Genomic DNA, 26,784 nt, shown 5'->3' on the forward strand with positions numbered 1-26,784 from the left:
GGCTGCTACTGATGTTGGAAGGATAACCAAGCAGTGGAAAGCAAATTTACTCAAAAAATGAACTCACTTTGAAAATTTGACGCATTCACTTGCATGTTTGTTTAGCTGATAATTCCACTTCACTGCATTTTGTAAGGGAAATGACCTATTGGGGGATGAGTGAGCGCTAACTTTGACTTCCACCTGACTAGTTTACATTTTGGCAGTGCAGCACCAATTTATGCCGTGAGTCAAGTCACACTGACAAGCTTGCATGGAAAGAAACAAGGAGACGAAACAGTGACAAGCAAGTGTCGCATTTGCCGTCACCACAACATGATGTGCAGCAAGCTGCAGAGGTTTCGTAAGCTAGTACTTGCCAAGCTCTGTAGACTGACTTTGATTCATATACTTGCTGTACTGTTTGAATCCTTCATCCACCACTGTAACTATGGAAGTGTAACCACTTCTTATTCTCTTTTGGACACAGGAAGAAGATGGAAAAGGAAGGAGTAAACTTCATACCGGGAAGGAATCCTCGTGTCAGAGATGAGCTGAGAGTGCCTCACCGTAATTTCTATCTGAGCCCAGCCCCGCTCTATATCACACCCCCTAAATTCTCCCCTCCCAGGTACCCCAGCATATCACCCACCACAGACACCTACAGTGCATTCAGCCCACCTGCTTTCTATCCCATGCTCGGCCCCAGTTACTCTCAAAAGGAAGGATCCCAAAAACGCAAAAGAACTCCTTTCAAAGTGGACGCAGAGGGAGATGAGTCTCCCGACAGAGAGGCAGAGGAGGCGGACGAAAGCAGCAGTAAGAAGACAGTGGACCTCTCCCACATCCCCTTCTCCCGCCCACCTCACCCCATTGCCTCCCCAAGTCCTAAACCCATTCCTGGCATGATTGAGCTCAACAGGCTGCACCTTCATCACAGATCACCAGGCATGCATTTACCTGTGCAGGTGAAACAGGAGCCTCTCAGTCCTTCCCCTGTTTGGCCTCCCTCTCCTCTCCTTCTCCACCCTCCTTTCTTCCCACCTCTCCACCACAACCTTCTTCCATACCCTTTCTTCATGCCGGGGCCTGTCATGCACTTCTCCCCTGGCGCTTTCTACCCCCGGGAAGAGCTCCGTTCCAGTCATGGCACCCGTGATGGCGGCCCTCGAAGCGGGTCGACCAGCGCTGAGAAGCTCGGTCTCAGTGTTCACGTAGATGACAGCTACTACGTGGACGTTGGCGGGGATCAGAAGCGATGGAAGTGTCGCATGTGTGAGAAGTCCTACACCTCCAAGTACAACCTGGTCACCCACATCCTGGGCCACAACGGCATCAAGCCACACGGGTGCCACCTATGTGGGAAGCTGTTCAAGCAGCTGAGCCACCTGCACACACACCTGCTCACACACCAGGGCATGAGGCCCCACAAGTGCCAGGTGTGCCACAAGGCCTTCACCCAGACCAGCCACCTGAAGAGACACATGATGCAACACAGTGACGTGAAGCCGTACAGGTAGACAGTTTGTAGCAGTGCATTACGTGCTATCTTTTATCTGAATTTTCCTTCTCATATGCTCTTTTATCTGCACCTCCAGCTGCAGGGTGTGTGGTAGAGGGTTCGCTTATCCCAGCGAGCTTCGCGCCCATGAGCTGAAACATGAAAAAGGGCAGGAGAACATATGTGTGGAGTGTGGTCTGGACTTCCCCACGCTGGCCCAGCTAAAGAGACACCTGACTGTCCATCGTGGCCCCACCCTGTACAGGTGAAACCCTTTGTCCATTGATGAGAGTTAATCTAGAGCTGTTTTTTTTTTTGGTAGTTTATATTCTTCTATCACTAGTTAGCTTAGTTTAGGAAGCATATAACCCCTGCAAACCGTAACTCGTTGCATTTACACAATTTTTTTGCATGGATTAAACAAATTAGATCATCCATGTTAATTAGACGGTTTGCTAAGCTAACATGCTAATGGCAGTAACCATTGATTTTGTCAACAGAAAACTGAGCTGTCTTGTCTTTCAGCAAGAACGTGCACATGCATTTCCTAAACTATTGTTTTGATACTTCGGTTTTGTACTGGATTTGCTGAATAGGAAATTGTCTGTTCTTTCTCCAGGTGTGCAGAGTGCCAGAAGACTTTCCAGTATCCAAGCCAGCTTCAGAACCATATGATGAAACACAAAGACATCAGACCGTACATCTGCAGCGAGTGTGGGATGGAGTTCATCCAGTCACACCACCTGAAACAGCACACGCTCACTCACAAAGTAAGTTGAAAACAAAAGGAGGAGAAACACAAATGCAAAGTTTCGTCAATGTTTCTTTTGACAGGGGCTGGACTCAAAAACACAAATTTCTGGCAGTAAACCCGGTTATCGTAGCAAAACATTTTATTCCTCGATCACATAATGAAGATGGCTGAAATAGTTTGGACACTAGCCTAACAGGTTGTTTTGGCAGCTGTCTCAAAGCAATTTCCCCCTATAATTCTGGCTCCTGGAGCCACTTTTAACCCTTTAGCTTCCCGTTTTCATTTTATTTTCCTATATATATGCTTTAGATTCAAGGCATTAGATGCGCACATATTGACACTGATTGATACTTGAACCCAGGACTTTTGTGCTTTTATGATTGGACCATTGCATGAAATGTAGGCAGTCTAAATGAAAGTGAAATTAAATTCTGCCTGGCATGTTTGATACCGGTGGAAACTGAACCAAACCAGAATTTTAAGCAGAAGAACATCTCGTCTTTTTGACGTTGCTGCTTCCACATTCACTCTCTCTGTCTTCAGGGGGTGAAGGAGCACAAGTGCCGCATCTGTGGCCGCGAGTTCACCCTGCTGGCCAACATGAAGCGCCATGTCCTCATCCACACCAACATACGGGCCTACCAGTGCCACATGTGCTTCAAGAGTTTCGTCCAAAAGCAGACTCTCAAGGCCCACATGATCGTCCACTCGGACATCAAGCCCTACAAATGCAAGGTTGGTGCAATTTGGCATTTCGGGTTGTGGCTCTTTGGGTTGTGTTCAGACCTTCATTTCCTCTTTTCTCCACTGATTAGGGGAGTAGTTCAACATTTTGAGAAATTCACTTTGTTGCACAGAGAGTTAGATGTGATGATCAACACTGCTCTTGTGTTTCTGCATTAGATAGAGTCCACCTGAAATTTAAGTGGCCGATTTTCTCTGCATGTTTGGGTAAATGCACTACGTCTACCTATGCAGCCCTTAAGTGAAATTAACCAAATCTTAATCATTGATAATCCCAGCCAGGAACCAGACCTGTAATTTTTAGCAGCAGCTGTTTTATTTTTTCAACACATTCCCCACTTTTCTGTCTGTATTGACCTTGGTGTTTGGTACGAGGTCTGAGACGATGACCAGATAGCAGAGAGGCTTATGGGAGTGGGAGCCTCCTTGTCCATAGGAAGGATATCGCCGCACAAACTGCCTCTCTAACAATGGCCCCCCAGCCTCCCCGGAGAACAGGGCCCGCAAATAGATTTCATCTCGCTTTCTCTGCTGCTGGAGGGAGCTTCCTGTTTTCTCACGGTCCTCTTGGACAGTTTACAGTCCCTCTCTCCTCCTGAAGGAAAGGACCACCCTAATAAAAAAGAATGCAGAGGAAGGACAGCGCAGGAGTTGCCCTTCCCTGTTCTCCTCCTGGCCCTGTCTCAGTGTTGTTTCCTTTCTCTCCCTCTCTCTCTCTCTCTCTCACTCCGTCTCACTCTTTCTGTTTTTCTTGTGTGTGTGTGTGTGTGTGTGTGTTTGTGTGTCGGGGGTGAGAGAGAGGGGGGAAGACAGAGGAAAGGAGGAAAATAAGGATAGAGGGAGGAACAAAGGGCGTGTGTCTATGTGCGTCTGAATGCCTGCACATTCATTCATGATTACGTGTGCGCCCTACAACTCGGCATTCTGAGAAAATTAGTCATCCAACAAAGCAGATCTGTCAGAAACAAAGATGGTTGGTGTTGCCCTATTGTTTATGAAGCCAGACATGTTGTTTACTACAGCGACTAGTTGAGTAGGGTAAAGTGTATTTGCTCATGTAATGTACTCAGGTGCCTTGAGCATCCATAGTTAATGCTTCTTACAAATTTGATTCTCCTGCATTTCAGAGAAACACTTTTATGTAAATATTTCACTCTCTAATATATTTTTTTTGTAAATTAGTTTTGTTCGCTCTACTTCAGTAATATTGTAATGAATTTAAAAGTTCTTTGCATACATTTTTTCTGATCATCTATAGTTCTCCTCGGTTAAATGGCTTGTTTAAATGTGCTCATTCGCTTCCTGGAACTTTTTGGTACACATGACATTGCAGGCAGCGGTAGCAGGTTAGTTTATCTTTGCATGAAGACCGGAAATCGGTGGAAACGGCTAACACGGCTCTGTCTCAAGGTCAAGAAAATGGTTGATCCATACAGAAACTGTGTAAAAAGTACCAAAAAGTGTAAACATAGGGGTAATCTGAAACTCCTCCCGTGCAGCTTGCTGTGACTCCTTTCAATGAACCTTGCATCAACCATTCAGAAAACATTGCATACACTGCTGTTAATGTTGCTGAGTAAAAATTGCTCAATTTCTGAAGAGAACTTACCTGGCCTTGCACCTATCTCTCTCTCTCTTGTCTTCCAGCTTTGTGGGAAGGAGTTCAACAGGATGCACAACCTTATGGGCCACATGCATCTCCACTCAGACAGCAAACCCTTCAAATGCCTCTACTGCCCGAGCAAGTTCACGCTGAAGGGAAACCTCACCAGACACATGAAGGTCAAACATGGGGTCATGGACCGAGGGCTGGATGAAAGATGTAAAAATGATTTTGTGATGACGTTGTTTTTTGAAGTAAAACAACTGGCTTGCGTAATTAATTTTCTTCTTTGTTTCCAGTGTTTCGGCAAAGAGGGCGGTTCTGCCTGTCCACTCAAATGGGCCTCCTCACCCACTTCAGCCAAGAGGAGCCGTTCGACCTTTCCCAGAAGCCCCCGGGCATGCCCAGCCTCCGTCTCTCACAGTCCGATGGCGAGAGTGTCCCGGGAAGCTCCTGTCAGGAGGAGGATGAGGAGAGCTTGTACAGAAGGAGCCAGTACAGCCCTGAGGTGGACCAACACGAGCCAGCGGGGGAGGACCAGTACAACCCAGAGCTTGAGGAGAGGGGACAGGGTTCTCCTGACGAGACGCAGACACAAACAAAGCACCAGCAAAGTTTAGAAGACGAAACATTTGAGAGGGAGTCAGCTGGAGAAGGACAATCTATAGATCCTAGAGGTAACCAGGGGCATGTCTCGCAGTCAGATACATCCTATGAATCTGATGCAGAGCTAGGTGAGCAGGGATATCATCAGCAAACAGTCCGTAGACAGTCATTTGAATATGACTCTATATCAGAACAAGAAGATCATCAAGAAGAGGTAGATGAGCCAGAGGAGAGCAACCAGCAGTCAGATGGCTTCTACGAGGCCATCGATGTGGCAGAGACAAACTAGAACGGCCAGATCTCGCACATAAATTAATTTACGGGTCAGGGGATGGAGACGAAGACAAAGAATTTGAAAAAGGACATGAGAAGGTGGCTTTTTTTTTTTTTTCTTGACAGGAAAATGGAGAGGATGTAGAGGAGAAAGGAAAGTGTGTAGGTCTCTAAACGCAACGGATTATGGAGGATGTAGAATAGTAGCTGAGCACAAACAAACAAAAAAGACGAACATATCATGTTTATTAACAAAAAAAAATACAACTGAACTGAAAGCTGTGAAGCATACCGCATGTACAGAACATATCATACAATGATTAGTAGCCACTGACAGACGGTTTGTGTGGATTAATGAGCGGAAAAGTATGACTTTTTCTGTAAATAAAATGCAAAAACATATTTAATGTTTTAGTTTTTTACAAATGTCTGTGAAGATTCTCAGTTATCCAGGTCATATCTAAAACTGAAGATAAAAAACAAAGGCAGCACAGTCTTAACGTCTATCTTATTAACATCTTGAGTTTAGATATTCTGACTATTAATGAGTCATTAGAGGACCACCACACGGGTTAATCTGAGCAATTCCTCGAATTGACTGTAAGTATCGTTCTTTTTAACCAAACATGTCAGTTTCAAAGGTGCAGAATAGAAACCTAAACTCCCCACCAGTCATTTCGAGCTGAAGAAGCCGCTAGGACAAGTGGAGAAACATCTTAAAGAAAGTCAGACAAGTCCAGTTGCCTTTGTTTTAGCTTTGGTTTTTAGATTTTTTTTATTTTTTTTTTAACTTTTTTTGCAAATTATTTTGCAGTGTGTTTGCTTTAACTCTCTAATCTATTATATTAAAACATGTTATGGTTCAACCCATTGTGCATGCTTTGAGATTATTTGGTAATTTTTGTTCTAATTTACCAGGTGTAATGATTCAGTTTGTGACAGACAAAAAATGTGACTTGTAAAATTAACTGTGATTATTTTTTTGATTTATTTTTATGGTAAATGGTCTGTGATCTGTTTTTCTATGTGATCTTTCAGTCATTGGAAGATGTCTGTGATTTTTTTTCTTGTATGCCAGTGTAATGTAGGTGAACCTGATATGATCCTGCTAAATAAATAATAAAAGCTTGAACCTGTGCAGCGAACCTCCAGTTTCTAATTGTAGATGCCTCATAAACACCCGTATGAGTGTGTTTAAAGAATATAAGCCCTGATATTAAATCTCAGCTTGCTCACACTGATGGAAACTCTACCAAGCAAGAGATGATTTCTGTGCGTTTCAAAAAAAAACTTGCCTTTCTCCCCCTGCTTCTCTTTCAAAGCAGAGGAAGAGGAAGAGAAAACACCTCTCCCCTTCTCTCTTTTAGGTTGTGATCAAACAGCGGTGACGGACACAGTGGGTGTCCCAGACAAAGGCTTCATATGTCTGTATGCCTCAGAATAAAGCATTGTTTCTGCTCATTGCAGAAGCCCCACTGAAAATAGAGATATACGAACGAAGGAATGTTAAAAAGCATTCTTTTATTATTATATAGTTGCAGCAGATACTTCATCACATAATACATTGTGTGGGTAATCAAGCAAAGGTATTTTATTGTTAACTGCCTTTCAAGCCACACTGTGCGAAAAAGCGTTACACCTCACTTCATCAAGCCAGTTCAGGTAAACAGAGTCATTTCTTGTCAGATGAAATGCAGAACAGCCGCTTCTCTGTTTCTACCAGTGACGACCACCGTTGTCCCAAAGGGCGAAACTGCAAACAGATTGAGGAAGTTCTCACATCCTCCTCTTCTTTCCTTTCCTCACCTACATGTTTCAATCCCAACCGCTGGCTTCAAGAGAAACCACAAAGAGTGGATGCATCACCGTCTCCTGTCCAGAATCAGCTACTCTCAGCCACATCACGACGTGTCGTCTCTAAAGAAGAATAACACGCAGAACTGAGCACAGCTCAGAGGCTCGATGAAAGATGGTGTTTCATAAGGTTGATTCTTTCACTCCTGTGTGTTTTTAATGAACCGAAACCCGAGAGATCATGAACTGAAGATCTGAAGATGAACCAGACAGAGAGGAAGACAGGTAAATGCTTGTTTGATGGGAAAATGAATCATGTGAGGTCCTGTTTTGCAGTGGACAACACTAATCACTGTAAGATAAGACCATCAGATTATGTCACATTAGTAAGTCTGATGAATTGCAGTTCATGAATCAGTAATTTTAGTGCCCACGCAGAGACAATCAGACCCACCAAAACACTGTGACTGACAATCCAGAGAAGCTTATGTATAATATAGAATACTGGCCATGTAAGATAATTTTATGGATGTTGCCTTTAAAGGCTGTCAGACATCCAGGTAACAGTATATCCTGAAGAACAAAAATAAAGATAAAACAAAGTCAACTGGACTTGTTCAGTCTTCTTGAATATGTTTCGTTACTCATCCAACAGCTTCTTTAGTTCTTAGTGGTGAGTTTGGGTTTAATCTGTGGGTGGTGCCCGTCTGAAACTCACATGACTCTGGTCTAGTACAGTACGAATGTTATGTATGGCTTTTAAATGAAGTGTACATCTGCACATTTAACTAACACATGAGCTCTCTATCATTACTTATAATCTTTCTTAGTCAATTTACCCTTCCAGCTGTTAAAGAAGCAGGTTTGGGACAGAAGGGTCACAGGTTTGCATCCCCCCCATGTCCATGCCTGAGGTGCCAGCCCACTGGTCCGAGTGTACACAAACACATATTGCTTTAACGAATGGATGGGTCCAATCTGGAGAAAGAATTTCCCAATTAATAAAGGAAAAAATATTATTATTATTATTATGTCTTGTGTCAAGCTGAATTGTAAGGACTGGCTTATATTCTCAGTTTTCACTGGAAATAAAATATACATTGCGTTGCTCTGTTCTGCCAAATTCTGATGGACATCCTGCTGCACAATTATATAACACGTTAACCGATACTGACCATAAATAGTGGTGTTTATAGACTCACACTATCCTGATTCCCTTTCTGAAACAGTCAAATCATTGCAACTAATTTGCCCTGTTGCTTCATAAAAACTTCATAAAGTCACATAATGTTTGCTTCTGGACGACCAAACTGTTAAATCTGACCTGTTTAATGTCATAAGTTCATACAGGGCACAATTGTGTACTTTGTTATCTTCTTGTTTTTTACTGATGTGACTAATGAGATCCTCTTTGGGATTTTTCCATCTTTCTGCACATCATATCTATGTGGTCTGGTGTAACTTATCAATAAAACTCAAACTCATTATGTGCATAATACTGCCAAAGCACTGCGATGAAGCGATGTTATATTTCACACCGATGCAATATAACAATACATATTTACTGGCTACCACATTCTGTTCCTACTGCCTCCAAAATGCCTTGTCATTCTGTGTAGACAATGTGCGGTATTTATGTCACATCTACCTGCGCCAATGTCATATAACGCAAAATAATGTGAAATGAAAAGGGAAGAAGCAGACAGGGGATGCCCGTAACTGAGGTACTGAAAACAAATACTTCTGAATTCTTTGCATCACTGGACCACAAACTTTTTTTTTTCTTTTTTCTGGAGGAGGAGAGGAGTGCTGGATCAAGTCTGGGATTTTTGAGGAAATTTCGATTCATTTGGTATGGCCTTTCGAAGTGATGTTAACATTTTAAACAAAAGGACACAGTGAGGTGGCAAAACTCCCAACAACAGAGCAACTTGATAGAGTGCATTTGTAGTTTATTCCTGAAAAGATAGCTGTTCTCGTAAAAATGTTTACTTCCTTTGACTTCTCTATCTCGTGCATCTCAGGTGTGGGCTTCCTGTTTTGCTGGTCGGAGAGAAAACGAGATGGTGCTAAAATTCTTCCACGTTTTGTTTAGCAAAACTGTCCCACCCCAGCCTCAACCTGTCACCTCCTTTGACCCTTGGCCAAGGAGTTTACTGTAATAATAGCTGAGGGCTGTCCTCCTGTAGGGATCATGGAGAACAAAAACACTGGCGCACTAACATAGAGCTGACAGAGGACAGAATTGAGCCCAGTTATTCACAGACAAATATGCAATTACATCACATTTTACAGCCCTGTCCTGTATTTATGTAGCTTTCCTGTAGCTTCCAGCTTTATTTTTAGGGGCTGTTACTATTTTAGGGATTGCTTGCAATCTTTTAAACAAGACATGATGCATCTAATGTCCTAAGAAGCTTCAGGAATCAGTCATCCATGATGCTGAGTGACTAACTAGGACTTTTTTGGATTTATAAACAGTGGATGCCACAGGGCAAAGTGAAGCCTCTGCACGTTCGTGTCTGCGTATTCATGGGCCTGTCTTATACTTATATAAACAGCGCCCTCTATCGTCCTTCTAATATTCTAACACTCTCTATTTTATGTTAATTTTATGTATTTTCTATCTTTCTTTCTTCTTTTTAATCTTCTTATTATAATTTTTGGTAAATGTAAAGGTAAATATTAGTTCATTTGTGTATATGTTCATTTTTGGGCTATATGCACGGTTTTAGAGCTGGTGAGCTGGAGGTCATTATTATATTTGCTGCTAACTATTCTGGGGAAATTTCAACAACAAGATGCCATGCCATTTTTCCCACGAATTTGTTTGTACAATTTAAAAAAAGTTTTCTTTGCTAACTCGAATAAATGTTAATTTAATTTCATTTAATTCCATTTTGGTAAAACCCTCCAGTGCCGGTATCCCCCGAACCGAGCTGGGACATGGTATCGTCCAAGATGGCAGCCTCCGTGTTGAAGCGATGTGTAACAGCGGCCGTCAAAGTTAAAGGTTTATCTCCGTCCCTTTCAGGTAGACACATCTTATATATAGCTACGAGGAAATTAAACATTGATTTCGTTATATGTTCATGGTGAGCACGTGTTTACGTGGCGTTTACTGTTCACATTTGAGAGTTTAGGCATGCTAAAGCTAAATGTCCCAACCGTTAGCTAGCAGCATGTAGCAACGTTAACTAGCTTGAGGTTTCAGCACGCAGGGTGCTTTAGCTAAGCTTTCTAAGGTTATATGCAGCCCACTGGCGCACCTGTAATATAGGTATTAACATAACTTGTTTGATTGCTTGTCTCAACAGCCAGAAGATGGTTGCTCTCTGCAGCTTACACGGACACCAAAGTGTGGCAGGCGAGAGAGAAAGAGCCGCAAAACCTGGGTAAGAATTAAAACTAGACTTACACATGTCGTTTAATGAGCAATACAGATAAAAAAAAGGGCTGAAGGACCTGCACTCACTAGCCAAAACATTAGGTACGCTAGTGCAAATGAATACATTCTGATAACATTAAGAGTCCTGCAGTAAATCTTATCTTCATGAAGGTTATGGTATTCAGCATTTGTTCTTCAACGATTTTCTGTGTTTTCATTTTGGAGTCTGTGGTTTGTAGTACTACTGAACTACTGACACATGTTTCTATATTTGATATTGTGTTTTGACAACCCCATTTTAGTCATTGGCCTAGACTAAATAACAGACGTTAGTGTTTAATTCAAAATGTTCATACAGTTCAATCACCTTCTGTATTAAAACATAAACTGAACATCATAACAGTCATGAAGGAGGATTTAGTGCAGGATTGTTACATAAGAAAGCATTTGTTTTCACTAGTGTACCTAATGAACTGGCAAGTGAGTGTACTTTGTCTACTGCCTATGGTGGTCAGCACTGTTTCTTCACATAAAGAAGTACTGGGTGGGTTTCCTCCTAAACTACAAACACATGCCAACTGAGGCTATATTACCATATGACTGTTAAAATCTGTCAGTGTATGTCTGTGTGTGTTAGAGACTGGTGATCTATTTGTGGTAGGACAAATCTATAATAGATAAGTAGGTGTAGATGTGAACTGAGAGGTACTGATGGTAGCAGACCATCATTTATTCAGATTGATTCGAAATCACATTCTGGACTATACATTAGTTTTGGAGGATGCAAACTCTGTGTTGTAACACATAGCTGGTATAAAATGAGTGGTCAGATTCATCACAGGCTTCTGATTTTGACAGATTTGACAATTTTGTGTTGGAATTATGTAAATGAAACTTTCCACTATTCCACGCGCTTTAATAATAATTCACTAACAATACTATGCCTCTTGATATTCAAAGAAGTTTATTTGACCAAGTTAGGAGATGGGATGAGAGGGGTCGAGGGGATGGGGTGAGAGGGGTCGAGGGAGAAAGGGATGAAGGGATGGAGGGGTCGTAGAAAAGGGATGGAGCGGTCGAGGGGAAGGGAAAGAGAATGGAATAGCGACTGATGGCGATCCTTGGAAGTCTGGATCTAGGAACCCGAGGAGAGAGATTCAGGGTGGGGGCATATCTCTGGAGGCATCGACTCCTTGACCTCCCCTGGTTCCTGCGAAGAGATTGTAAAGAAGAAGAGAGGGTGGAGGGGTTTGAGAACCGAATCAAATGGGAGAGGTTAGATTCGCCTGTATAGGCAGGCGCGGGTAATTGGTTGTTTGAGGCGTGGCCCTGTTCCTGAACCTCAGTTATTTAAACTTCATTTATTTAATTTTACATAGCAGCCTTCTATAATCTGCAGTTACACTTAATGACTTGTGCCATACCCTAGTTAATGGTGGTGGATGCAGTCCTACGTTTATCACTGTGCGTAACACTCAATCAACACATGGTGGCACTGTAACTCTGCAGCTTCATGCTGTACTTATAACTAGTAACAGTTCAATAATGTAGATGGCATTTGTACACACAAAGTCCCATGGTTTAAATTAAATTAAGATAATTTATCCTATGTTTTTAGATTTTTCTTATAGATCAGAGATGATGATGAATCATTAGATGACTTAATGAAACACACTTTTTAACTTACAGCTACACTGGCCGCCACTATGGACAGGACGTACGAGAAGAATCTCCCAGTTAGTTCTCTGACTGTGTCACGGGTGAGCTGCATCTAGATTTAAATGTTCTGTATTTAATTATTTGTTTGTTGTAAATTTTGAATTTCATGGCAGCTGGTGTGATTTCTTTTATTAACTATTTGTATTTTCTGTTTGTGTTTCAGTTTGTCGAAAATATATCATCTAGAGAGGAGGTCGACCAAGCGGAGTATTACCTTTACAAGTACGACGAGCCAATTTTACTCCGTCTGCATCAGTTTAATTTCTGTATCCACTATCTGCTGCTTCCTTGTTTTCTGTGGTACCAACCTATGTGTTTTTCTTGGAGTGAATTGTCTGTTTAGTTTGTCTGTTTTGGTTTTTGTTCAGTCACATGCTTTTCTTTGTTCGAGGCAACTCCAGACCTTTCCTGTTTACTCCTTCCTCTGGAATCTGCAGCCGTTCTCGCAATTACAAGATTTAGTATGTTTCCAATTGCACCCTTATTCAAGTTAAATTCATTTTCATAATCGAGAAGTTACACTGAAGTTCCGCTGTGGGAGGTTTGTAAGTAGCAGTGGTTATGTTTTTTTCAGTAGGTCAGCTATCTTTAATGTGTTTTGACTCTTCATTTCATCGACTGATTTTCAGGATAAAGCTGTCAAGTTTGATGTTTGCTCTTCTCCTGTGTTCAGTGACAGACTTATCATGTGACGTCTCCTCTCCTCCTCATATCCGTTTTTGTCATAATATCTGTGATGGATGGATGTGTAAAGAGACCATGTCTTTTTTTGTTTTTGTTGTTTTTTCCACCCCTTAAGGTTTCGTCACAGTCCAAATTGTTGGTACTTGCGAGGCTATACCATTCACGACTGGATCAGGCAGTGTCTAGAATACGGGGCCAGAGATAAGGCCCTCCACACGCTGAAAAACAAGGTACGCAGCAGAGTATAATTTCTCGATTTATTATTCAGACAGCAAAGTAGATGATGATGTTTTGGAGGATTATGTGGTCAGTGATGAGGCTCATCTTTATAATCAGAGAGGAAATCTGACCGGAGGCTTCTGATCGTAGGCTGACAGCTACAGTTAGCTGTGAGTCTGAGTCACTGCTGATCTAATCTTAACCACACAGCTGCATATATTCAAACTGATGTGAGCAGCACAAATGATGTGAAGCATGTTTGACATTTTCACTCCTGTATCTGCTCTGCTCTAGATTGAGCTGTAGTATTTTGAGCATTACAGAATTATTCCAAAAGCAGAGACGTCAGCTAGCCGCTGACGTGTATACATAATGCTAAAGTGCTAAGTGGAGTGCGCGCCTTCGACGCGTGTAAATAATATGACACAAGAGGTCCTGGTGTCAGTGAGGCTTCATTGTGTGTGATACGCGCCATCTAATCATGTAGGGTAAACACTGTAAGAAGTCATGTTTTCATACATGTCATTTTTTTGTTTGCAGGTCCAGTATGGAATATTTCCAGACGACTTCACCTTCAACCTGCTCATAGATTCTTATATTAAAGATGGAGACTTTAAAAGTAAGTGTTTTCAGTAAATCGTTTGGGAAGGACAACATTCACACAGACTAAAGTAAAGTATACCTTGCAGGTTTCCGAACACATTCTTGTTGACTTTGAACACTGCCACGAATGGGCACAGACACTAAAAACGTATTTCAAACATTTCTTTCCTTGTTTGTAAAAGACAGGGGTAAAGGGGAAGCCTGATTGTTTTTCCTGTAAAAACATTAGAGAGTAAACAGTACAGTAGTTGTGCAGAGTTGGTATGCTGAAAATGTGGTTTGCATTTGATAACATGATTTGTTTAGTGTTTATGCTGTACACCTTCACAACTGCCTGTCAAATCTGATATTGTTGAATTATCTTAGAGCAGGGGTGCCCATTACGCCGATTGCGAAGGTAGTGCGGGTAGATTGCGTGCCATTGAAAAAAAATGTTTTAGATGTCAGCCCAATCATTTATCTGTTACACATCCATAACAAACAGCACTTTTACTTTTTATTTGCAACATGCCCTCAGTTCAGCGGCACACATCCACAGCCAGGAGAGTATCACCTGTTTCAAACAGGATGTTAACACTTTTGATATTTTGCGTTCACTCAACTGAACTGACAGCATTGTGGTGAGATTTGATCGTGTTTTCCGACCACACTAGAGGTGATAGACGTTAGACACGTCAGCTTCTTACCACTTTTATCTTTTTAATCATTTTTTACCCATCATTAGCTAAGACTTTCTGTTTGTGATCATTCGTTTATCTAAAAACTATTCAAATATTCCAAATATTGCAACAAAAACAGCTTTTATTGTTGCCTGAGGCCTCAATAAAAAAAGCAAAATATCAAAGTGTAAAGGGACCATAATAAGCTACTAAATTACACAGGTTTGTGTAAAATAAAAGGTTGAAACACACATTTTCCTCTGTGAGTTATGTATTTGACCTTTATTGGACAGTTTCTCAGTAGAAAGAGACAGAATGGGTGACAGAGAGGGGGCAATCAGCAAATACCCCAGGTAGAAATGTAGCCTCAGTTTATGGGGCACCCAACAGGACGGCCCGAAGCTTTCTGGATATTATTTGTTAAAAAATGCGTGCCGTGATTGAGTTTTTTTTTTGTAATTGTACAGGTGCGTGCTCTGTGGTTGAAGAGGTGATGCTTCAGGAGGCCTTCGACCTTCCCTCCACTCAGATCCTGTCTCTGTACGCTCTAGGAAATTACCTAGCAACCAAACCACAGCTCTCTGTGAGTGACACAGCCTCCTGAAACAGGAGGCGTCACTACTAAATATTCTTGGTCAAAAGTGTGATGCATTCATTTGAGAAAAACAGATGCCTGAAACTCAACACGGTGAGAATATTACTGAAGGGGTTGACAAACTGTTTGTTCCTCTGTGTGTTGAGGTGTCAGAGGAGCGGGCTTTGGGGGCATCGCTGCTTATCTGTGGCGTAACACAGGATAACACCATTGGCCACAGCGCTCAGCTTCTTGGCAACGCTCTCCTTGGTGTGTATTTGAGTTAGTTCCACCTCAGTGCTCTTGTTTAGTTTTTTTGTTTTACTGTGATGGATTTATACAGCATTCTTAATTATGTTGCTTGTCGCATCAATTGTCTTCCCTCTTCCACATCCAGGCAAGGTGGAGATTTTAAAGGGCATACATGCCGTGTTCAAAGGGATGCCTCTCTTCTGGGCTCGAGGATATCTGGGCCAAGCACTGGCTGTCATGGAGAAAGTGGCTCTTGCTTCTGGTGATGTGAAGCTGTCCAAAGACACGGTAAGGGCACAGAAATTCACAGATTTCATTGGGTTCATGTTCCCAATGAAATCTGTGAAAAACGTCATCGGTAGGAAACATTCTTGCAGAGACATGAGGGCTGCAAGAGTTTATTACTCAGAAAGCTGTTAAAAATGTAAAACACAAGTTGTTAATAGAAAAATGTGCCTTGCACAAAATAGTTCATAAAAACAAAATCCAGTGGACTACTGAACGTGTGACTAATGCTGACTAGTGCTGTTATAACCAAGGTGTGTTAAGTCCCAAAACTGGCCTCATTCAGCAGATCAGTGATCAGCTTTTGTCCTGACATTGAGCTTTTGCTCTGTCACTTATATTAATGCTGCAGTAAAAAAACTAGCTCAATTCTAAATCCAGGAGTAATCCCTGGATTGTAATCCATGCAATGTGAGAGTTGACATTGGGTTAAAAAGAATCAGCACCGTGTCAGAAACAGCACAGAGAGAGAAAAAGATGTGGCTGCTCATCTCTGGTTAGCATCGTCTTAAAACAAATCTATTATCCCAAAATGAAAGTGATGCACAGTTTGAACAAGAAGATGCTTCAGTCATATCAATTCATACACACAGACAGAAAAATACACCAACAAATAGAGCCCTGCATGACACACCGTTGACCTTCTGTATTCATAAAAGTACGGTTTATAATAAAACCATTGACAGAAAAACCAAGCTGTGCCAGTCAGTGTTACTCACTGCGTTCATTAAGACCCCTATAATCGACCTTCTCCCCTGCCTTCTTTGACGTCAAACAGGTGCATTTCCCAAAAGTGCTCAGTTATTGCTGCAAGTTTGATCTGGTTTAGACTTTCTTGTAAATAGAATTAAAACTTAAAAAAAAGCCGCACTGTGACTGCGATTGTGCGTAACAGCCTTACACACAATAGAAAGATGTCTGTTGCTCTTCATGAGGGCTGTATGGCTCACACAGCCTCCATTTGCTGACATAGAACACACCTGCTGTCATATTGATGTTATTTTTACATATATGCACGTATGCTCAGTCGGTTGTAGCGCCTCTAATCCGGCCTGTGCTGTCCAGTTCAATAGTTCAGCTTTGTGCACGTCTAATGAGATTTTGGAGAGAGCCTGGAGCTCCGAGGACGTCTGGGAGAATCACTAAACAGCGGCTGGTGTCAGACAGTGGCAGAGCAATAACGTAGACGGAGAAGATAACTCTGTAGGACAGAGAAGAAATATTACATCTCAAATGAAGGTGCTGCTGACTGCCGCCTCAGGTCACAGTTAATCTTACCTTTTCGCAAGATTAAGAGGCGAGTGTCCAGGGAGGGTGTTCAGCCTCTTTCGTCATATCTGTTCTGCAATCATTCAAATAAGAAACCGTATCTTTTAAAAGAAGTTGAAAATATTGAACATTTATTCACAACAAAAATACTTTTCAGGCAGTTAGAGCTGTGTCAGTACGGGGTAAATAATAAAAATCTTTCCACATGCCCGACTTTAATTTCCCCGATTTTTCAGCTGGACTACGTGAATGACTTGCTGCAGGACCTGTCCTCAACCTCCGACACAGACTCTTCTGGAGAGGAGTCAGGGGGTGAAGAGAACAAGAAGGAAGACGCTCTGGATGAGGAAGACCGGGTCGAACAGGCTAAGCTACCGCAGTACGTCAGCAGATTCAAGGTGGGTGTTTTGTCGTGCACAGCAGGTTTGGTTTTCTTGCAGCTGAATTTACCTCAGCTTTCCCTGTCGGGGAGAGCCAGTAAACACGTGTAAACGGTGTTTCCTGTCCTGTCTGGGGCTGCAAGTCAAGTGTGAGCAGCACAATGTTTATTTGGAACTGTGGACTAGTGGTTAGAGAAGTGGGCGTGGGACTGAAGGGTCAGTAGTTCAGATTTTCTCGATATTAAAGGACCACTACTCCACCTGTCCTCACTACTCTTCACTGTTAAATGCAGAGGGAGTGCACGTGCACTTGGACAATAAATCTCATTTCACTTTTTAAAGTGACGGATTTAAATGTCTTCCTGTAGTTTTTACCTTTGCACAAAACCTGAACGCACAATCAAGGAAGAGATTCAAATCTCTTCTCAGTCTCAAAGCAGTGTTGTGCTTTGGAGAACGGTTTACAACAGTGACCTGAACGACAGTCAGGTCGGAGCACTGTTGTGCATTTAACTTATAAAGTTGCTCTTTCTTAAAAACAAACTTTCAGTATGGATTCAGTGTTCAGTGATGCTTTGAGGTCGCGTTTAATGCGTTTCCTTCCTCATATACATTTTCATTCACACATTTCTCAGCCTGCATTCTTCTTCTTTCCTGCCTTTGTCAGTGCATTAGCGCTTTAGACGCGTTATCCCCACCTGTAGATTAGTGACATAATGTGAAACCGTTAGCTGGAATGTGGATGGTTTCATAGCTGTTAATAATGGTCAAAAACTGCTTTTAAGGTATGATCAGTTTCATTAGTTTCATTAGACGTTGGTGTGGGACTTTAGTATTAGATAATTGACCAGAACAGGACCTGTCTTTGAAGGCCCTTTGATAAACAATAGTTTCTAATATGTGTCCAAACATTGAAATCTTAAGAGATTTGATGGAGTAATTACAATCGCTGTTGGGGAATAAGTAATGAGAAGAGAAGCTTGAGCAGTTTGAAATGTACTGAGCAGAGTTTGCTGATTCTGAGGGTTTTCCCACGAGCCTTCAACCTTTCCTTGTATCCCCACCTCACCAGGAACTGAGCAGCCAACTGGAGTCTCAGGGTAAAGTGGATCCTGCCTCCTTCCAGAGTTTAGTCGCCGCCCTGGCCCAGCAGAACCTGGCTGCTGCGGAGAAAGCGGACCTGGAGCAGTACGAGAGCAGGGTGCGGGCCTGGGAGTCCGAGAAGAGACAGCTGATCCAGAGAGAGAAGGAGTTGAGGGAGAAGGCTGAGCTGGAGAAACAACAGCGATTAGCTGCCAGGGCTGCAGCTCAGCAGGTGTAGAAACTCCAGGGATGGAGCTGAATGCAAACATATTAAACGTGTCATCAGTTCCTTTTGTATATATCAGTTATTGTGTGCTTCTGTGAAAAGTGCTGCTCTGTTTCTGTGAGTGGGGCTTATACAAATATGCTGTCAAAATAAAATAGATGTCCATTTGTATAAGAAATTCTGTCTCACATTTATTGTTTTTCTGTTGTGGACTATGGGATGATATCATCATGGACACATCGATTGTTAAGCCCGATGGACAAGTGACCTCATGTAAGCAAAAAGAAGGGAGCGCTGGGGATGGATTGTACCATCACATCCTCCCCCTCCTTTTCCTCTCTTCGTCTTTGTGTCTGTCAAAAGCATCTTTGGAAGTTTTTCCCACAGGGGAAATGAAAGGGGGTAAATCACAGAGGAATTAGCTGATAGCCAATCTACGGAAACCCAAATTCTTTGGAGGGAGTACATTTACAGGCAGAAACCTTTCCGTTTACAAAGGACAACATAAATCACGCAGCTTAGATCCAGATAAGGGTAACAACAGACATGCAAATCCCTTCAGTGTTGGCTAATAACGAAAACTACAAGAGACTGCAAAGTCAGCGACACATGCCAACTGACAAACGCAGTGAAGCCTGGATTGTTTGGATTGCAGAAAGATAAGATAATAGATCTTGTGAGAAGAAAATGCTGTTGTGGCTTTGCACATAATGCATTCATTCCACATTATGTTGCCGCTATTCAGTATTCAGAGCATGATCTTGGGAAACAACCTGGTATGCAGCCCAGGATGAATGAGCAGCACAAAACGCTGAAACAAGAACCATTGTGATCGCAGGGCTCCTTGCTGGCTGCTCTCCTGAGAGCGACTCTCCACGCAGGCAATGTTTTCTTAATATTGTTAAATATCATTATTACATTTTTAGTCCCCCCCCCTCCTAAATGTCACAGCACGGATTTCTAACCACCCTCCCGAAGCTGAGCCTTATTGAAGCCACAACCGAGGCAAACATTTCTTCTCAGGGTACTCACTTGAAGCTGACTGCACTGATGACTTTATTAAAACAAGCTGAACCACGATCATTGATTTATTTTATTTTTTTTAACAGAGATTTGTCATTTCTAAACACTGGCACCCACGAACACACAGATATAATGTGCAAGAACTGTGTTGCTGGGTTGCATTAAAATTGCACTGTAGAAAATGTGCTCATTATATTCCAGAATACACAGGGATGTAACTAACACAGCGCTCACCCAAAATAATATGATTTGCAAATGCATTTCTAACAATAAGACACAGCAAACACCTTAGGAGGACCTCAGATTGCAGCATTCAAGTTGATGAGATTTTGAGCTTGGAAATAAATCATTTAAAACAGTTTTGACTTTATAATCGTGCAAATTAAATCGGCATGAAAAATGCAAGTTCATGTGTAAAAAGAAAAAATGTAGAGCAACTAAATAAAAAAGCAAAATCTGTTTAAAGGTTATATATATAGTGAGTTCAGGGGGCTCATGCATGGTTTCATCTCTGCTGCAGGTTTAAATTGCTGACGTTAATTTAAATACAGACTTATTTTAAATGTAGATCAGCTTTATTGGTACACATACCAGACATTTGTTGTCTGCATTTAACCCATCCACTTGGAGCAGTGGGCCAGGGGAGCAGTTTAAAGGGTTAGGTGCCTTGCTGAAGGGCACTCTTTTGTTTTTTCTGTCATTTAAATAAGAATTAGAAGAGAAAGTGACGCTTCCCATTCTCACCTTGTAGCTTATACTTCACAGATTCACTCCGCAAAGCTTCAACCAAACAAATATGTCTCTTCCTCAACTTCAACTTAAATGTCTTGCTTAAATAATAAGCGTTACATTCAATGACGTTTTTTCTCTTTTAGGTGTTTGAGCAGGTCAAATGTGCTAACACCGCTGATGAAACCAACCTGGCTGAGACTTCAGGAAGTTTGACGTTCACATTATTCAAAGCCCAGCGCCTTTTTAAGTGTTTTAAAAGACCCGTGTGTGTGTGTTTTAATAGAGGAGAGCGGGACGCCGGCTGCGGTTATTTGAGATATGTAAATATTACAGAGTCTCAAAGAGAAAACGCGTTAGACATTATCAGTGCCGAGCTTGGATACTAAAACACCTGCTATTGTAGAAACCTTTTAGCTCTACCACACAGGGAATCTTGTTTGTAGAACTAAGATACCTAACCCGGTAGGAGACTTTGTACAAAGCCAGCATAGTGGTGTTTAATCTTCTAGGTTTGGTACATGCTATCTCTGAACAGTATGTTCCTCTGAGTTCTTCGTTTACCAATTTTCCTGATTTCAAACCACATGTAGCTGCAGTTTTTTTTTATCTTCCCATGACTGCAGATTTTCCTTAGAACACGAATACAAACTATCTAATGTTTTTTCCTCCAGACCTTTAACTTAAGTCAACAGGATTCAGGTCCTATTTTGATTCCTAAGTGTGATTTATATCTCGGATGAGAGACCACGGCGTGTCTGCGTCCTGCTCTGTAAAGCCGATTACAGGATGTGTTGCTCTTGGCCAGTTTGCCCACGGAGTCTCCAGAGAAACGTGTTTATTAATCTTTCATCTTTCATCAGGGTCGGTCGCCTCATATTTAACATTTTAAAGAGATAAGTGAAAACAAATAATGTCTAATTTATCCGTCAATTTGTTTAGAGGGTATGCGTGGCTTTTATGTGTTCTGACACATGTGTTAGGCTAATAAATCAAGGAGGTGTGCAGCCGTAATTAGAAATTGGATTTGTCTGTCTGGTTCTTTTGCCTATGACGCTATTTAGTCGTCACCGGCTGATGTGCACGATGTGTTCTGGCAATTAAAATGCAGACGTGGAGTTTTTCCAATCGAAATCCTTTAGTACAAAATGTCAACTTGTGCATCTTCTAAGCTAATTAGACATCTAGGTATCAGGAAAATCAGTAACAGTCAGGGTCAAGTCACAATATTTTCACATAGTTTTTCTGGATTCATAAACTGTTAACAGTTATATAAACAAAAGAAACACAAGTGAAGATTAGTTTTAAATAAATCATTTTCATTACAAATTATGTCATTTTAACAACGTGAGAAAAAAGTGGACTGAACAAGTTATTTGTTTTCCCTTACACCGATCAGGCATAACATTATAACCACTGACAGTAGAAGTGAATAACATCTTGTGACAATTCAATGTTCTGCTGGGAAACTTTTTGGACCTGGCATTCCTGTGGATGTTCCTTAGACATGTAGCACCCACCTAGACCAGACCAGACACCCCCACCCTATAGCAATGACACTCCTTGATGGCAGCAGCCTTCCCCAGCAGGATGCAGCCTGACACAGACACACACACAAAAACAGTTTAGGAACAACGAAAAAAACAGCACAAGGTGTTGACCTGGCCTCCAGATTCACTAGATCCCAAACTGATCAAGTATCTGTGGGATGATCCATAGAGGCCCCTCTCCTCAACCCATAGGACCCAAAGGCCCCCACTAACAACAATCTGTTGCCAGACACCACAGGACACCCTCAGAAGGCCCATGTCCATTCTCTGATGAGTCACAACTGTTTTGGAGGGACAAGAGAGACCTACACAATATTAGGAAGGTGGTCATAATGTTATGCCTGATCGGTGTATACTTTAATAATTAATGGCGAATTGCACAGACTCCACAAGTTTGTTTAAACTTGACAAGTCATGTTACCCTAGCATGATGTGCCCTCATTAACTGTCACAAATGTTGAGTTACCAGTAAATAGGACTTTTTCCTCTGTAAAGTGCTTGTGTTTCTACAGGTTAAATTTACTGTACGTCTTTGTCCAGTTGTGTAAACCTTCATTGCATGGTGAAAAGTTCAGTCTGTAACAGCTGCAAAAGTGTAACAAGTGAATAACCTTAAGCCTCTGTGAATAACAGACACTGGGCCAGATACCAGACATTTTTACTTGCACCTAATCAAAACTAAACAGTCATGTTGCTGAACCTGCCCTAAGTATTCTCAGCCGCATCTCAGACGTGTTGCAACAGAAATTAAGCACAACAATGCTAAATTAATTTTAGTCATAGTGTGCAGCCTCTCCAATGAATGCGCCACACTCCCTTCAAGAAATGTTGTCGGGTTGGGTTTTGATATCACGGTGCTTGGACTTCTAGGAGGGAAAAGGTAACATACACAAAAACAACTGCTCCGGGTCAGAGATTTGCATTGAATTTACATGCAGACCGCGACTGCTCACACAATTGCTCCTGCATGCTTTACCCATTCACAGCTTTTCCTAGTGGCCTCCCTTGAATGGAGCGTGAAAGTCCTGCAATCACTGAGAAAGGCTGGACTTAGGAGCACGTATCTGGACAACATCCAAGCCCTCCTCACACCTGGCAAGCTGCTGCGAGAAGGTTGGGCCTTTATTTATTTCAGTTTGGTCTCTGAGGGTTTGTTGCAGCCCTCCAGTTCTGACGTAGGGAACGTTAAACTTTAACACGTCAGCTGCTGAAAAGTCTCCAACAAGGACGTCTGATATCCAGCTATTCACATTAATCCTTCCTAAGTATATAATACATATTTAATTCTGTCTTTTGTACATTTTTGCTTATACTATTTTATTTAACTAGGTTTCTATTTATTTTTTATTTTTATTTTATTTTACTAGATTTCTTTTAATTTTTATTTTATTTTATTTGACTAGTTTTTTTAATTTAATTTAATTTTTATTTTATTTCATTAGATTTTTACTTATATTTTATTTTTAGTTTATTTTTCTAAATTAATTTTTATTTAATTTTTCTTATTTTTACATTATTTTTTATTTTTACTTGTGGTTCTCAAGAGTGTTTTTTTATGTGCAACTGAGCTACTGTGAGCAAGCAATTTTCCTTGTGGATGAATTAATTCTAAGTCTAAAAACTTATAAAAGTGTAGATTATTATTTGCAGCGATGATACCAATTCTAGTGTTTTTGTGTCTTAACCTCTGAAAACTAGATGTCACAACATTTCACGTACAAAGCTTTGTGAAATGCCGGGCTGGATACAACACATGTCTTCGTGTTTAGGGATGATGTCACTGTAGCGCAGGACGTATCACAGCTGTGCAGCAGGTCTGATGAGCATGAAGTGGAAATGTTTTCATTTACTGTCAATCCTGTCACTGAGTAAAATACACAGCAAGTCGTGGCTGTTTTATGAGAAGTAACGGGAAAGCCACGCACCTACAACAACAACAACAAAAAAATAAATGAATAAAAAACATTACGCTTGTTGATGTCCTTACAATTCTGACTGCATAATGCTTAATATGCCGGGTTGAACTGAACTGAAATGACCGGACTAACCAGCTGAAACCAACAGATCTGAAAAGACCTCACTGGCTCATAAAGTAAAAAACTAACCTCCCGTCTTATCCGCTTAAATGTCAGCAGTCCAGTTCCCATTCTGTTGCCTGCGTTTCAAGGAACTGACGCAGCAGGAGTTCCCAGGCAGCATCCGCTCGGTCCCAAAGTCTTTTTTACAAACTCGGTGGCCTTGAATACAAATGAGCTGATGAAATGAGATGCAGCGTTGCTCATTTGTTCCCGGTTGCGGCCTTTGGCTTTTAGGCTTTGCACCGTTCTTCTTTGTTTATGCATCATCAGCAAGCTAACATCCTGCGTGCTGTTTTCCACCGGGCTCTAATGGGCTAACATAACCGTTTGGGTATTTAAAGATTAGCAGTAAACTGCAGTAAATAGTAAGCGATTAACTCCATAATGTCTACAACCAATGGGACACATGTGCAGCGACTTGCAGTAAAGAAGGACTTGCAGTTTTTCCAGTTGCTCCACATGGTTTTGGTTGATCCACACTAATGGAGCCACGTCCTGAAATGTTGCAGTTTGACTATTGCTGTCATACGATATGTCAGATTAGCTGGATTTCTGGATGGAATATGTCAAATCTAAAACTAGGAATAAAGTGCTTAAGAATGTTATTTTTACTTGACTAAAACTGGAGGCACCTTTTGTGCTGCGGTAGTCGCAGTAGGCTTTGCAGTCCTGCAGCCCTCAAGCGTAAACTCTCTCCTCCGTGTTTGACGTGTGCCAGGATCAAGATGTGGATCTGACAAGGAACAAACGAACGTGGCTTCATCCATCGGACTCAGGCTGCGATTAATCGCTTAAGAGCAGACAAACTGTTTCTGTTTTCATGTTGGCAATTCAGTGCCAGTTCAAACAGTTTACATCTGTACCTCTGCGCCGAAGTTTGTTATGCTGAGTGAGATTGCATACGGATGTTATCTACAAATCTAGCAGACTCCAGAATAAACAAGTCCCAACTCTTTCTAAACTTTACATTGAAAAACAAGCTGCAGGCAGTGTGTACTCAAGGACAACAACTTGTCCACCTGGGATTATTCTGGGAGATGCTGGGAATTGTTAGTGTGATACAAAGTGAGTGTAAACTGCTTTGTTTTAGGGTACCACTTTAAAAAAAAAAACACCATGTGGCGTGGTCAGTAACCAAAATGCAAGTGTGAGACCAGTAACTAGGACAAGTAACGGCAGAGATGAGTGTGAATATAAGTTTTTATTTCTTTATTTTATTTCATTTGATAATTTCACTGGGCCAGAGCGAGATTTAAAAGACAGTCATTTTTCCCTACACCTAATCAAAGCAGTAAGCAATAATATTTCTCAGCCTTCTCTAAAAAAAAGTCTCGGCTTCAACTCTGACAAATCTGACGCAACAGAAATGAAACACAGCAATGCTACATCCATTTCACCCTTAGTCTCCGGCCTCGTCGGCGAACGTGCCTCAGTCTGCCTCTTCAAACAATCAAAGGGTGTAAAGGGTTAACTCTTGAAATGGAAACGGAGACAAAAATTACAGCTGGATTAAGAGTCAGGTCCGTGAAAACAACTTCTCAGATCAGGGATTAGTGCTCAGTCAAATGTTTTTGCACGTTTAACCCGTTCGCTGTTATCTCATATAATTTACCGCTGAACATTTTGTATTTGCACCCTTCCATAAAGCGTTAAAGCTTTACATGTCTTCTGAAACAAGGGAGCTCCACGTCTAGGAGTCTAGCTTGACATTTTGATAAATGAACAGTGTTTATTCTGTGCCTAAGTAGGTTAATAGCAATAATACCAAAACATTAATGATACGGTGTACTTGGAGCCAGCATCCGCACATACATTGGACCTTCTCGGTCTCTTCTGGTTGCCTGGCGGCAAATATTTTTGTTTTTTTTACGCATTTCATAACAAGATATAACATGTTAAAGTTGGTGGGTGGATTTTGTTACCTTAGTACAGAGCCAGGATTGTTGTCTTCCCATTTTTAGTCGATTATGCTAAACTAAACTATAGCTCCATATCCAAGAGTTGCTTTAAGTCTCAGCGGGCAAACATGTACTGTAGGCACATTTCCCACAATGCTGGACTATTATTTTTAGTCCAGCAGCTTTCTAACTTCACAAATATGTATCATCACGTATGTGCAGTTATATATAGACTACTAAAGTGGCCTTACTCATAGCGTGAAGCTCAGAGGTGACAGTCATGTCGTGCTTTCATTGACAAAAATGTAAACTGTGCCCACACAGTCAGTTTTGTCAGTTATGAAACATGTGGGTGTGCCAGAAGTGAATCCCTGGGCACATCCCTTGGAATTAAACCTGGAATGAAAGCGGTTTTATTTTGACCCATCCCACGAGCTGCCGAACGTGTCTACACCTGTCCAGCAGAGATCATGTTACTGTACAGGCAGCACTTGTGTTTCTTTCTAAACAAAAAGGCCTGTGGCAAGCCACAATCTCAGGTACAACCCTGACATTAGACCAAAACACAGACGCATTGTTGCAAAGAAGTCATTCGGAGCAACGCCTAAAATACTGCGGCAAGTACATTGCGCCACACGCCTGTAATTGCATTTCTAGTTTTTCTCCTTTGCTGGATTTTGTTTTCAAGTGGAAAAATCAAATCCCACAGCCGTCACAGTAGAAAACATTTCCGACAATTAGTAGCACTTTGAGGACATAGGATTCTATAGAATTAACAAAAACTTTTCCAAGGCACAATGTGCTAATTGTTTTGTGCATGAATTAAATCAATGGGAGAAATAACGTGTTTGTGAAGTTGTTTTGTTTTTTCTTTGCTTTCCTTAGACCACAAAGCTCACCCACAAAACAAA

General features: G+C 41.5%; 2 protein-coding genes across 2 annotated transcripts; both read left to right on the plus strand.

Annotated features, from left to right (window-relative positions):
- Positions 1-427: 427 nt before the first annotated feature.
- Positions 428-6,596, plus strand: znf366 (zinc finger protein 366). The gene is made up of 6 exons (XM_084552131.1): positions 428-1,495; positions 1,578-1,745; positions 2,100-2,250; positions 2,778-2,969; positions 4,626-4,800; positions 4,881-6,596. The coding sequence occupies exons 1-6, from the start codon at positions 477-479 to the stop codon at positions 5,474-5,476; spliced, it is 2,301 nt and encodes a 766-aa protein (XP_084408257.1). The 5' UTR covers positions 428-476; the 3' UTR covers positions 5,477-6,596.
- A 3,609-nt stretch (positions 6,597-10,205) lies between these two features.
- On the plus strand, positions 10,206-18,766 carry mrps27 (mitochondrial ribosomal protein S27). The gene is made up of 11 exons (XM_084551897.1): positions 10,206-10,288; positions 10,572-10,649; positions 12,332-12,402; positions 12,525-12,583; positions 13,161-13,275; positions 13,805-13,883; positions 14,994-15,109; positions 15,268-15,370; positions 15,498-15,640; positions 17,143-17,304; positions 18,359-18,766. Exons 1-11 carry the CDS (start codon positions 10,216-10,218, stop codon positions 18,605-18,607), a joined length of 1,248 nt encoding a protein of 415 aa, XP_084408023.1. The 5' UTR covers positions 10,206-10,215; the 3' UTR covers positions 18,608-18,766.
- The last annotated feature ends 8,018 nt before the right edge of the window (positions 18,767-26,784 follow it).

Source organism: Chelon labrosus (assembly GCF_963514085.1).
Source record: "Chelon labrosus genome assembly, chromosome: 9".
NCBI classification, from domain to species: domain Eukaryota; kingdom Metazoa; phylum Chordata; class Actinopteri; order Mugiliformes; family Mugilidae; genus Chelon; species Chelon labrosus.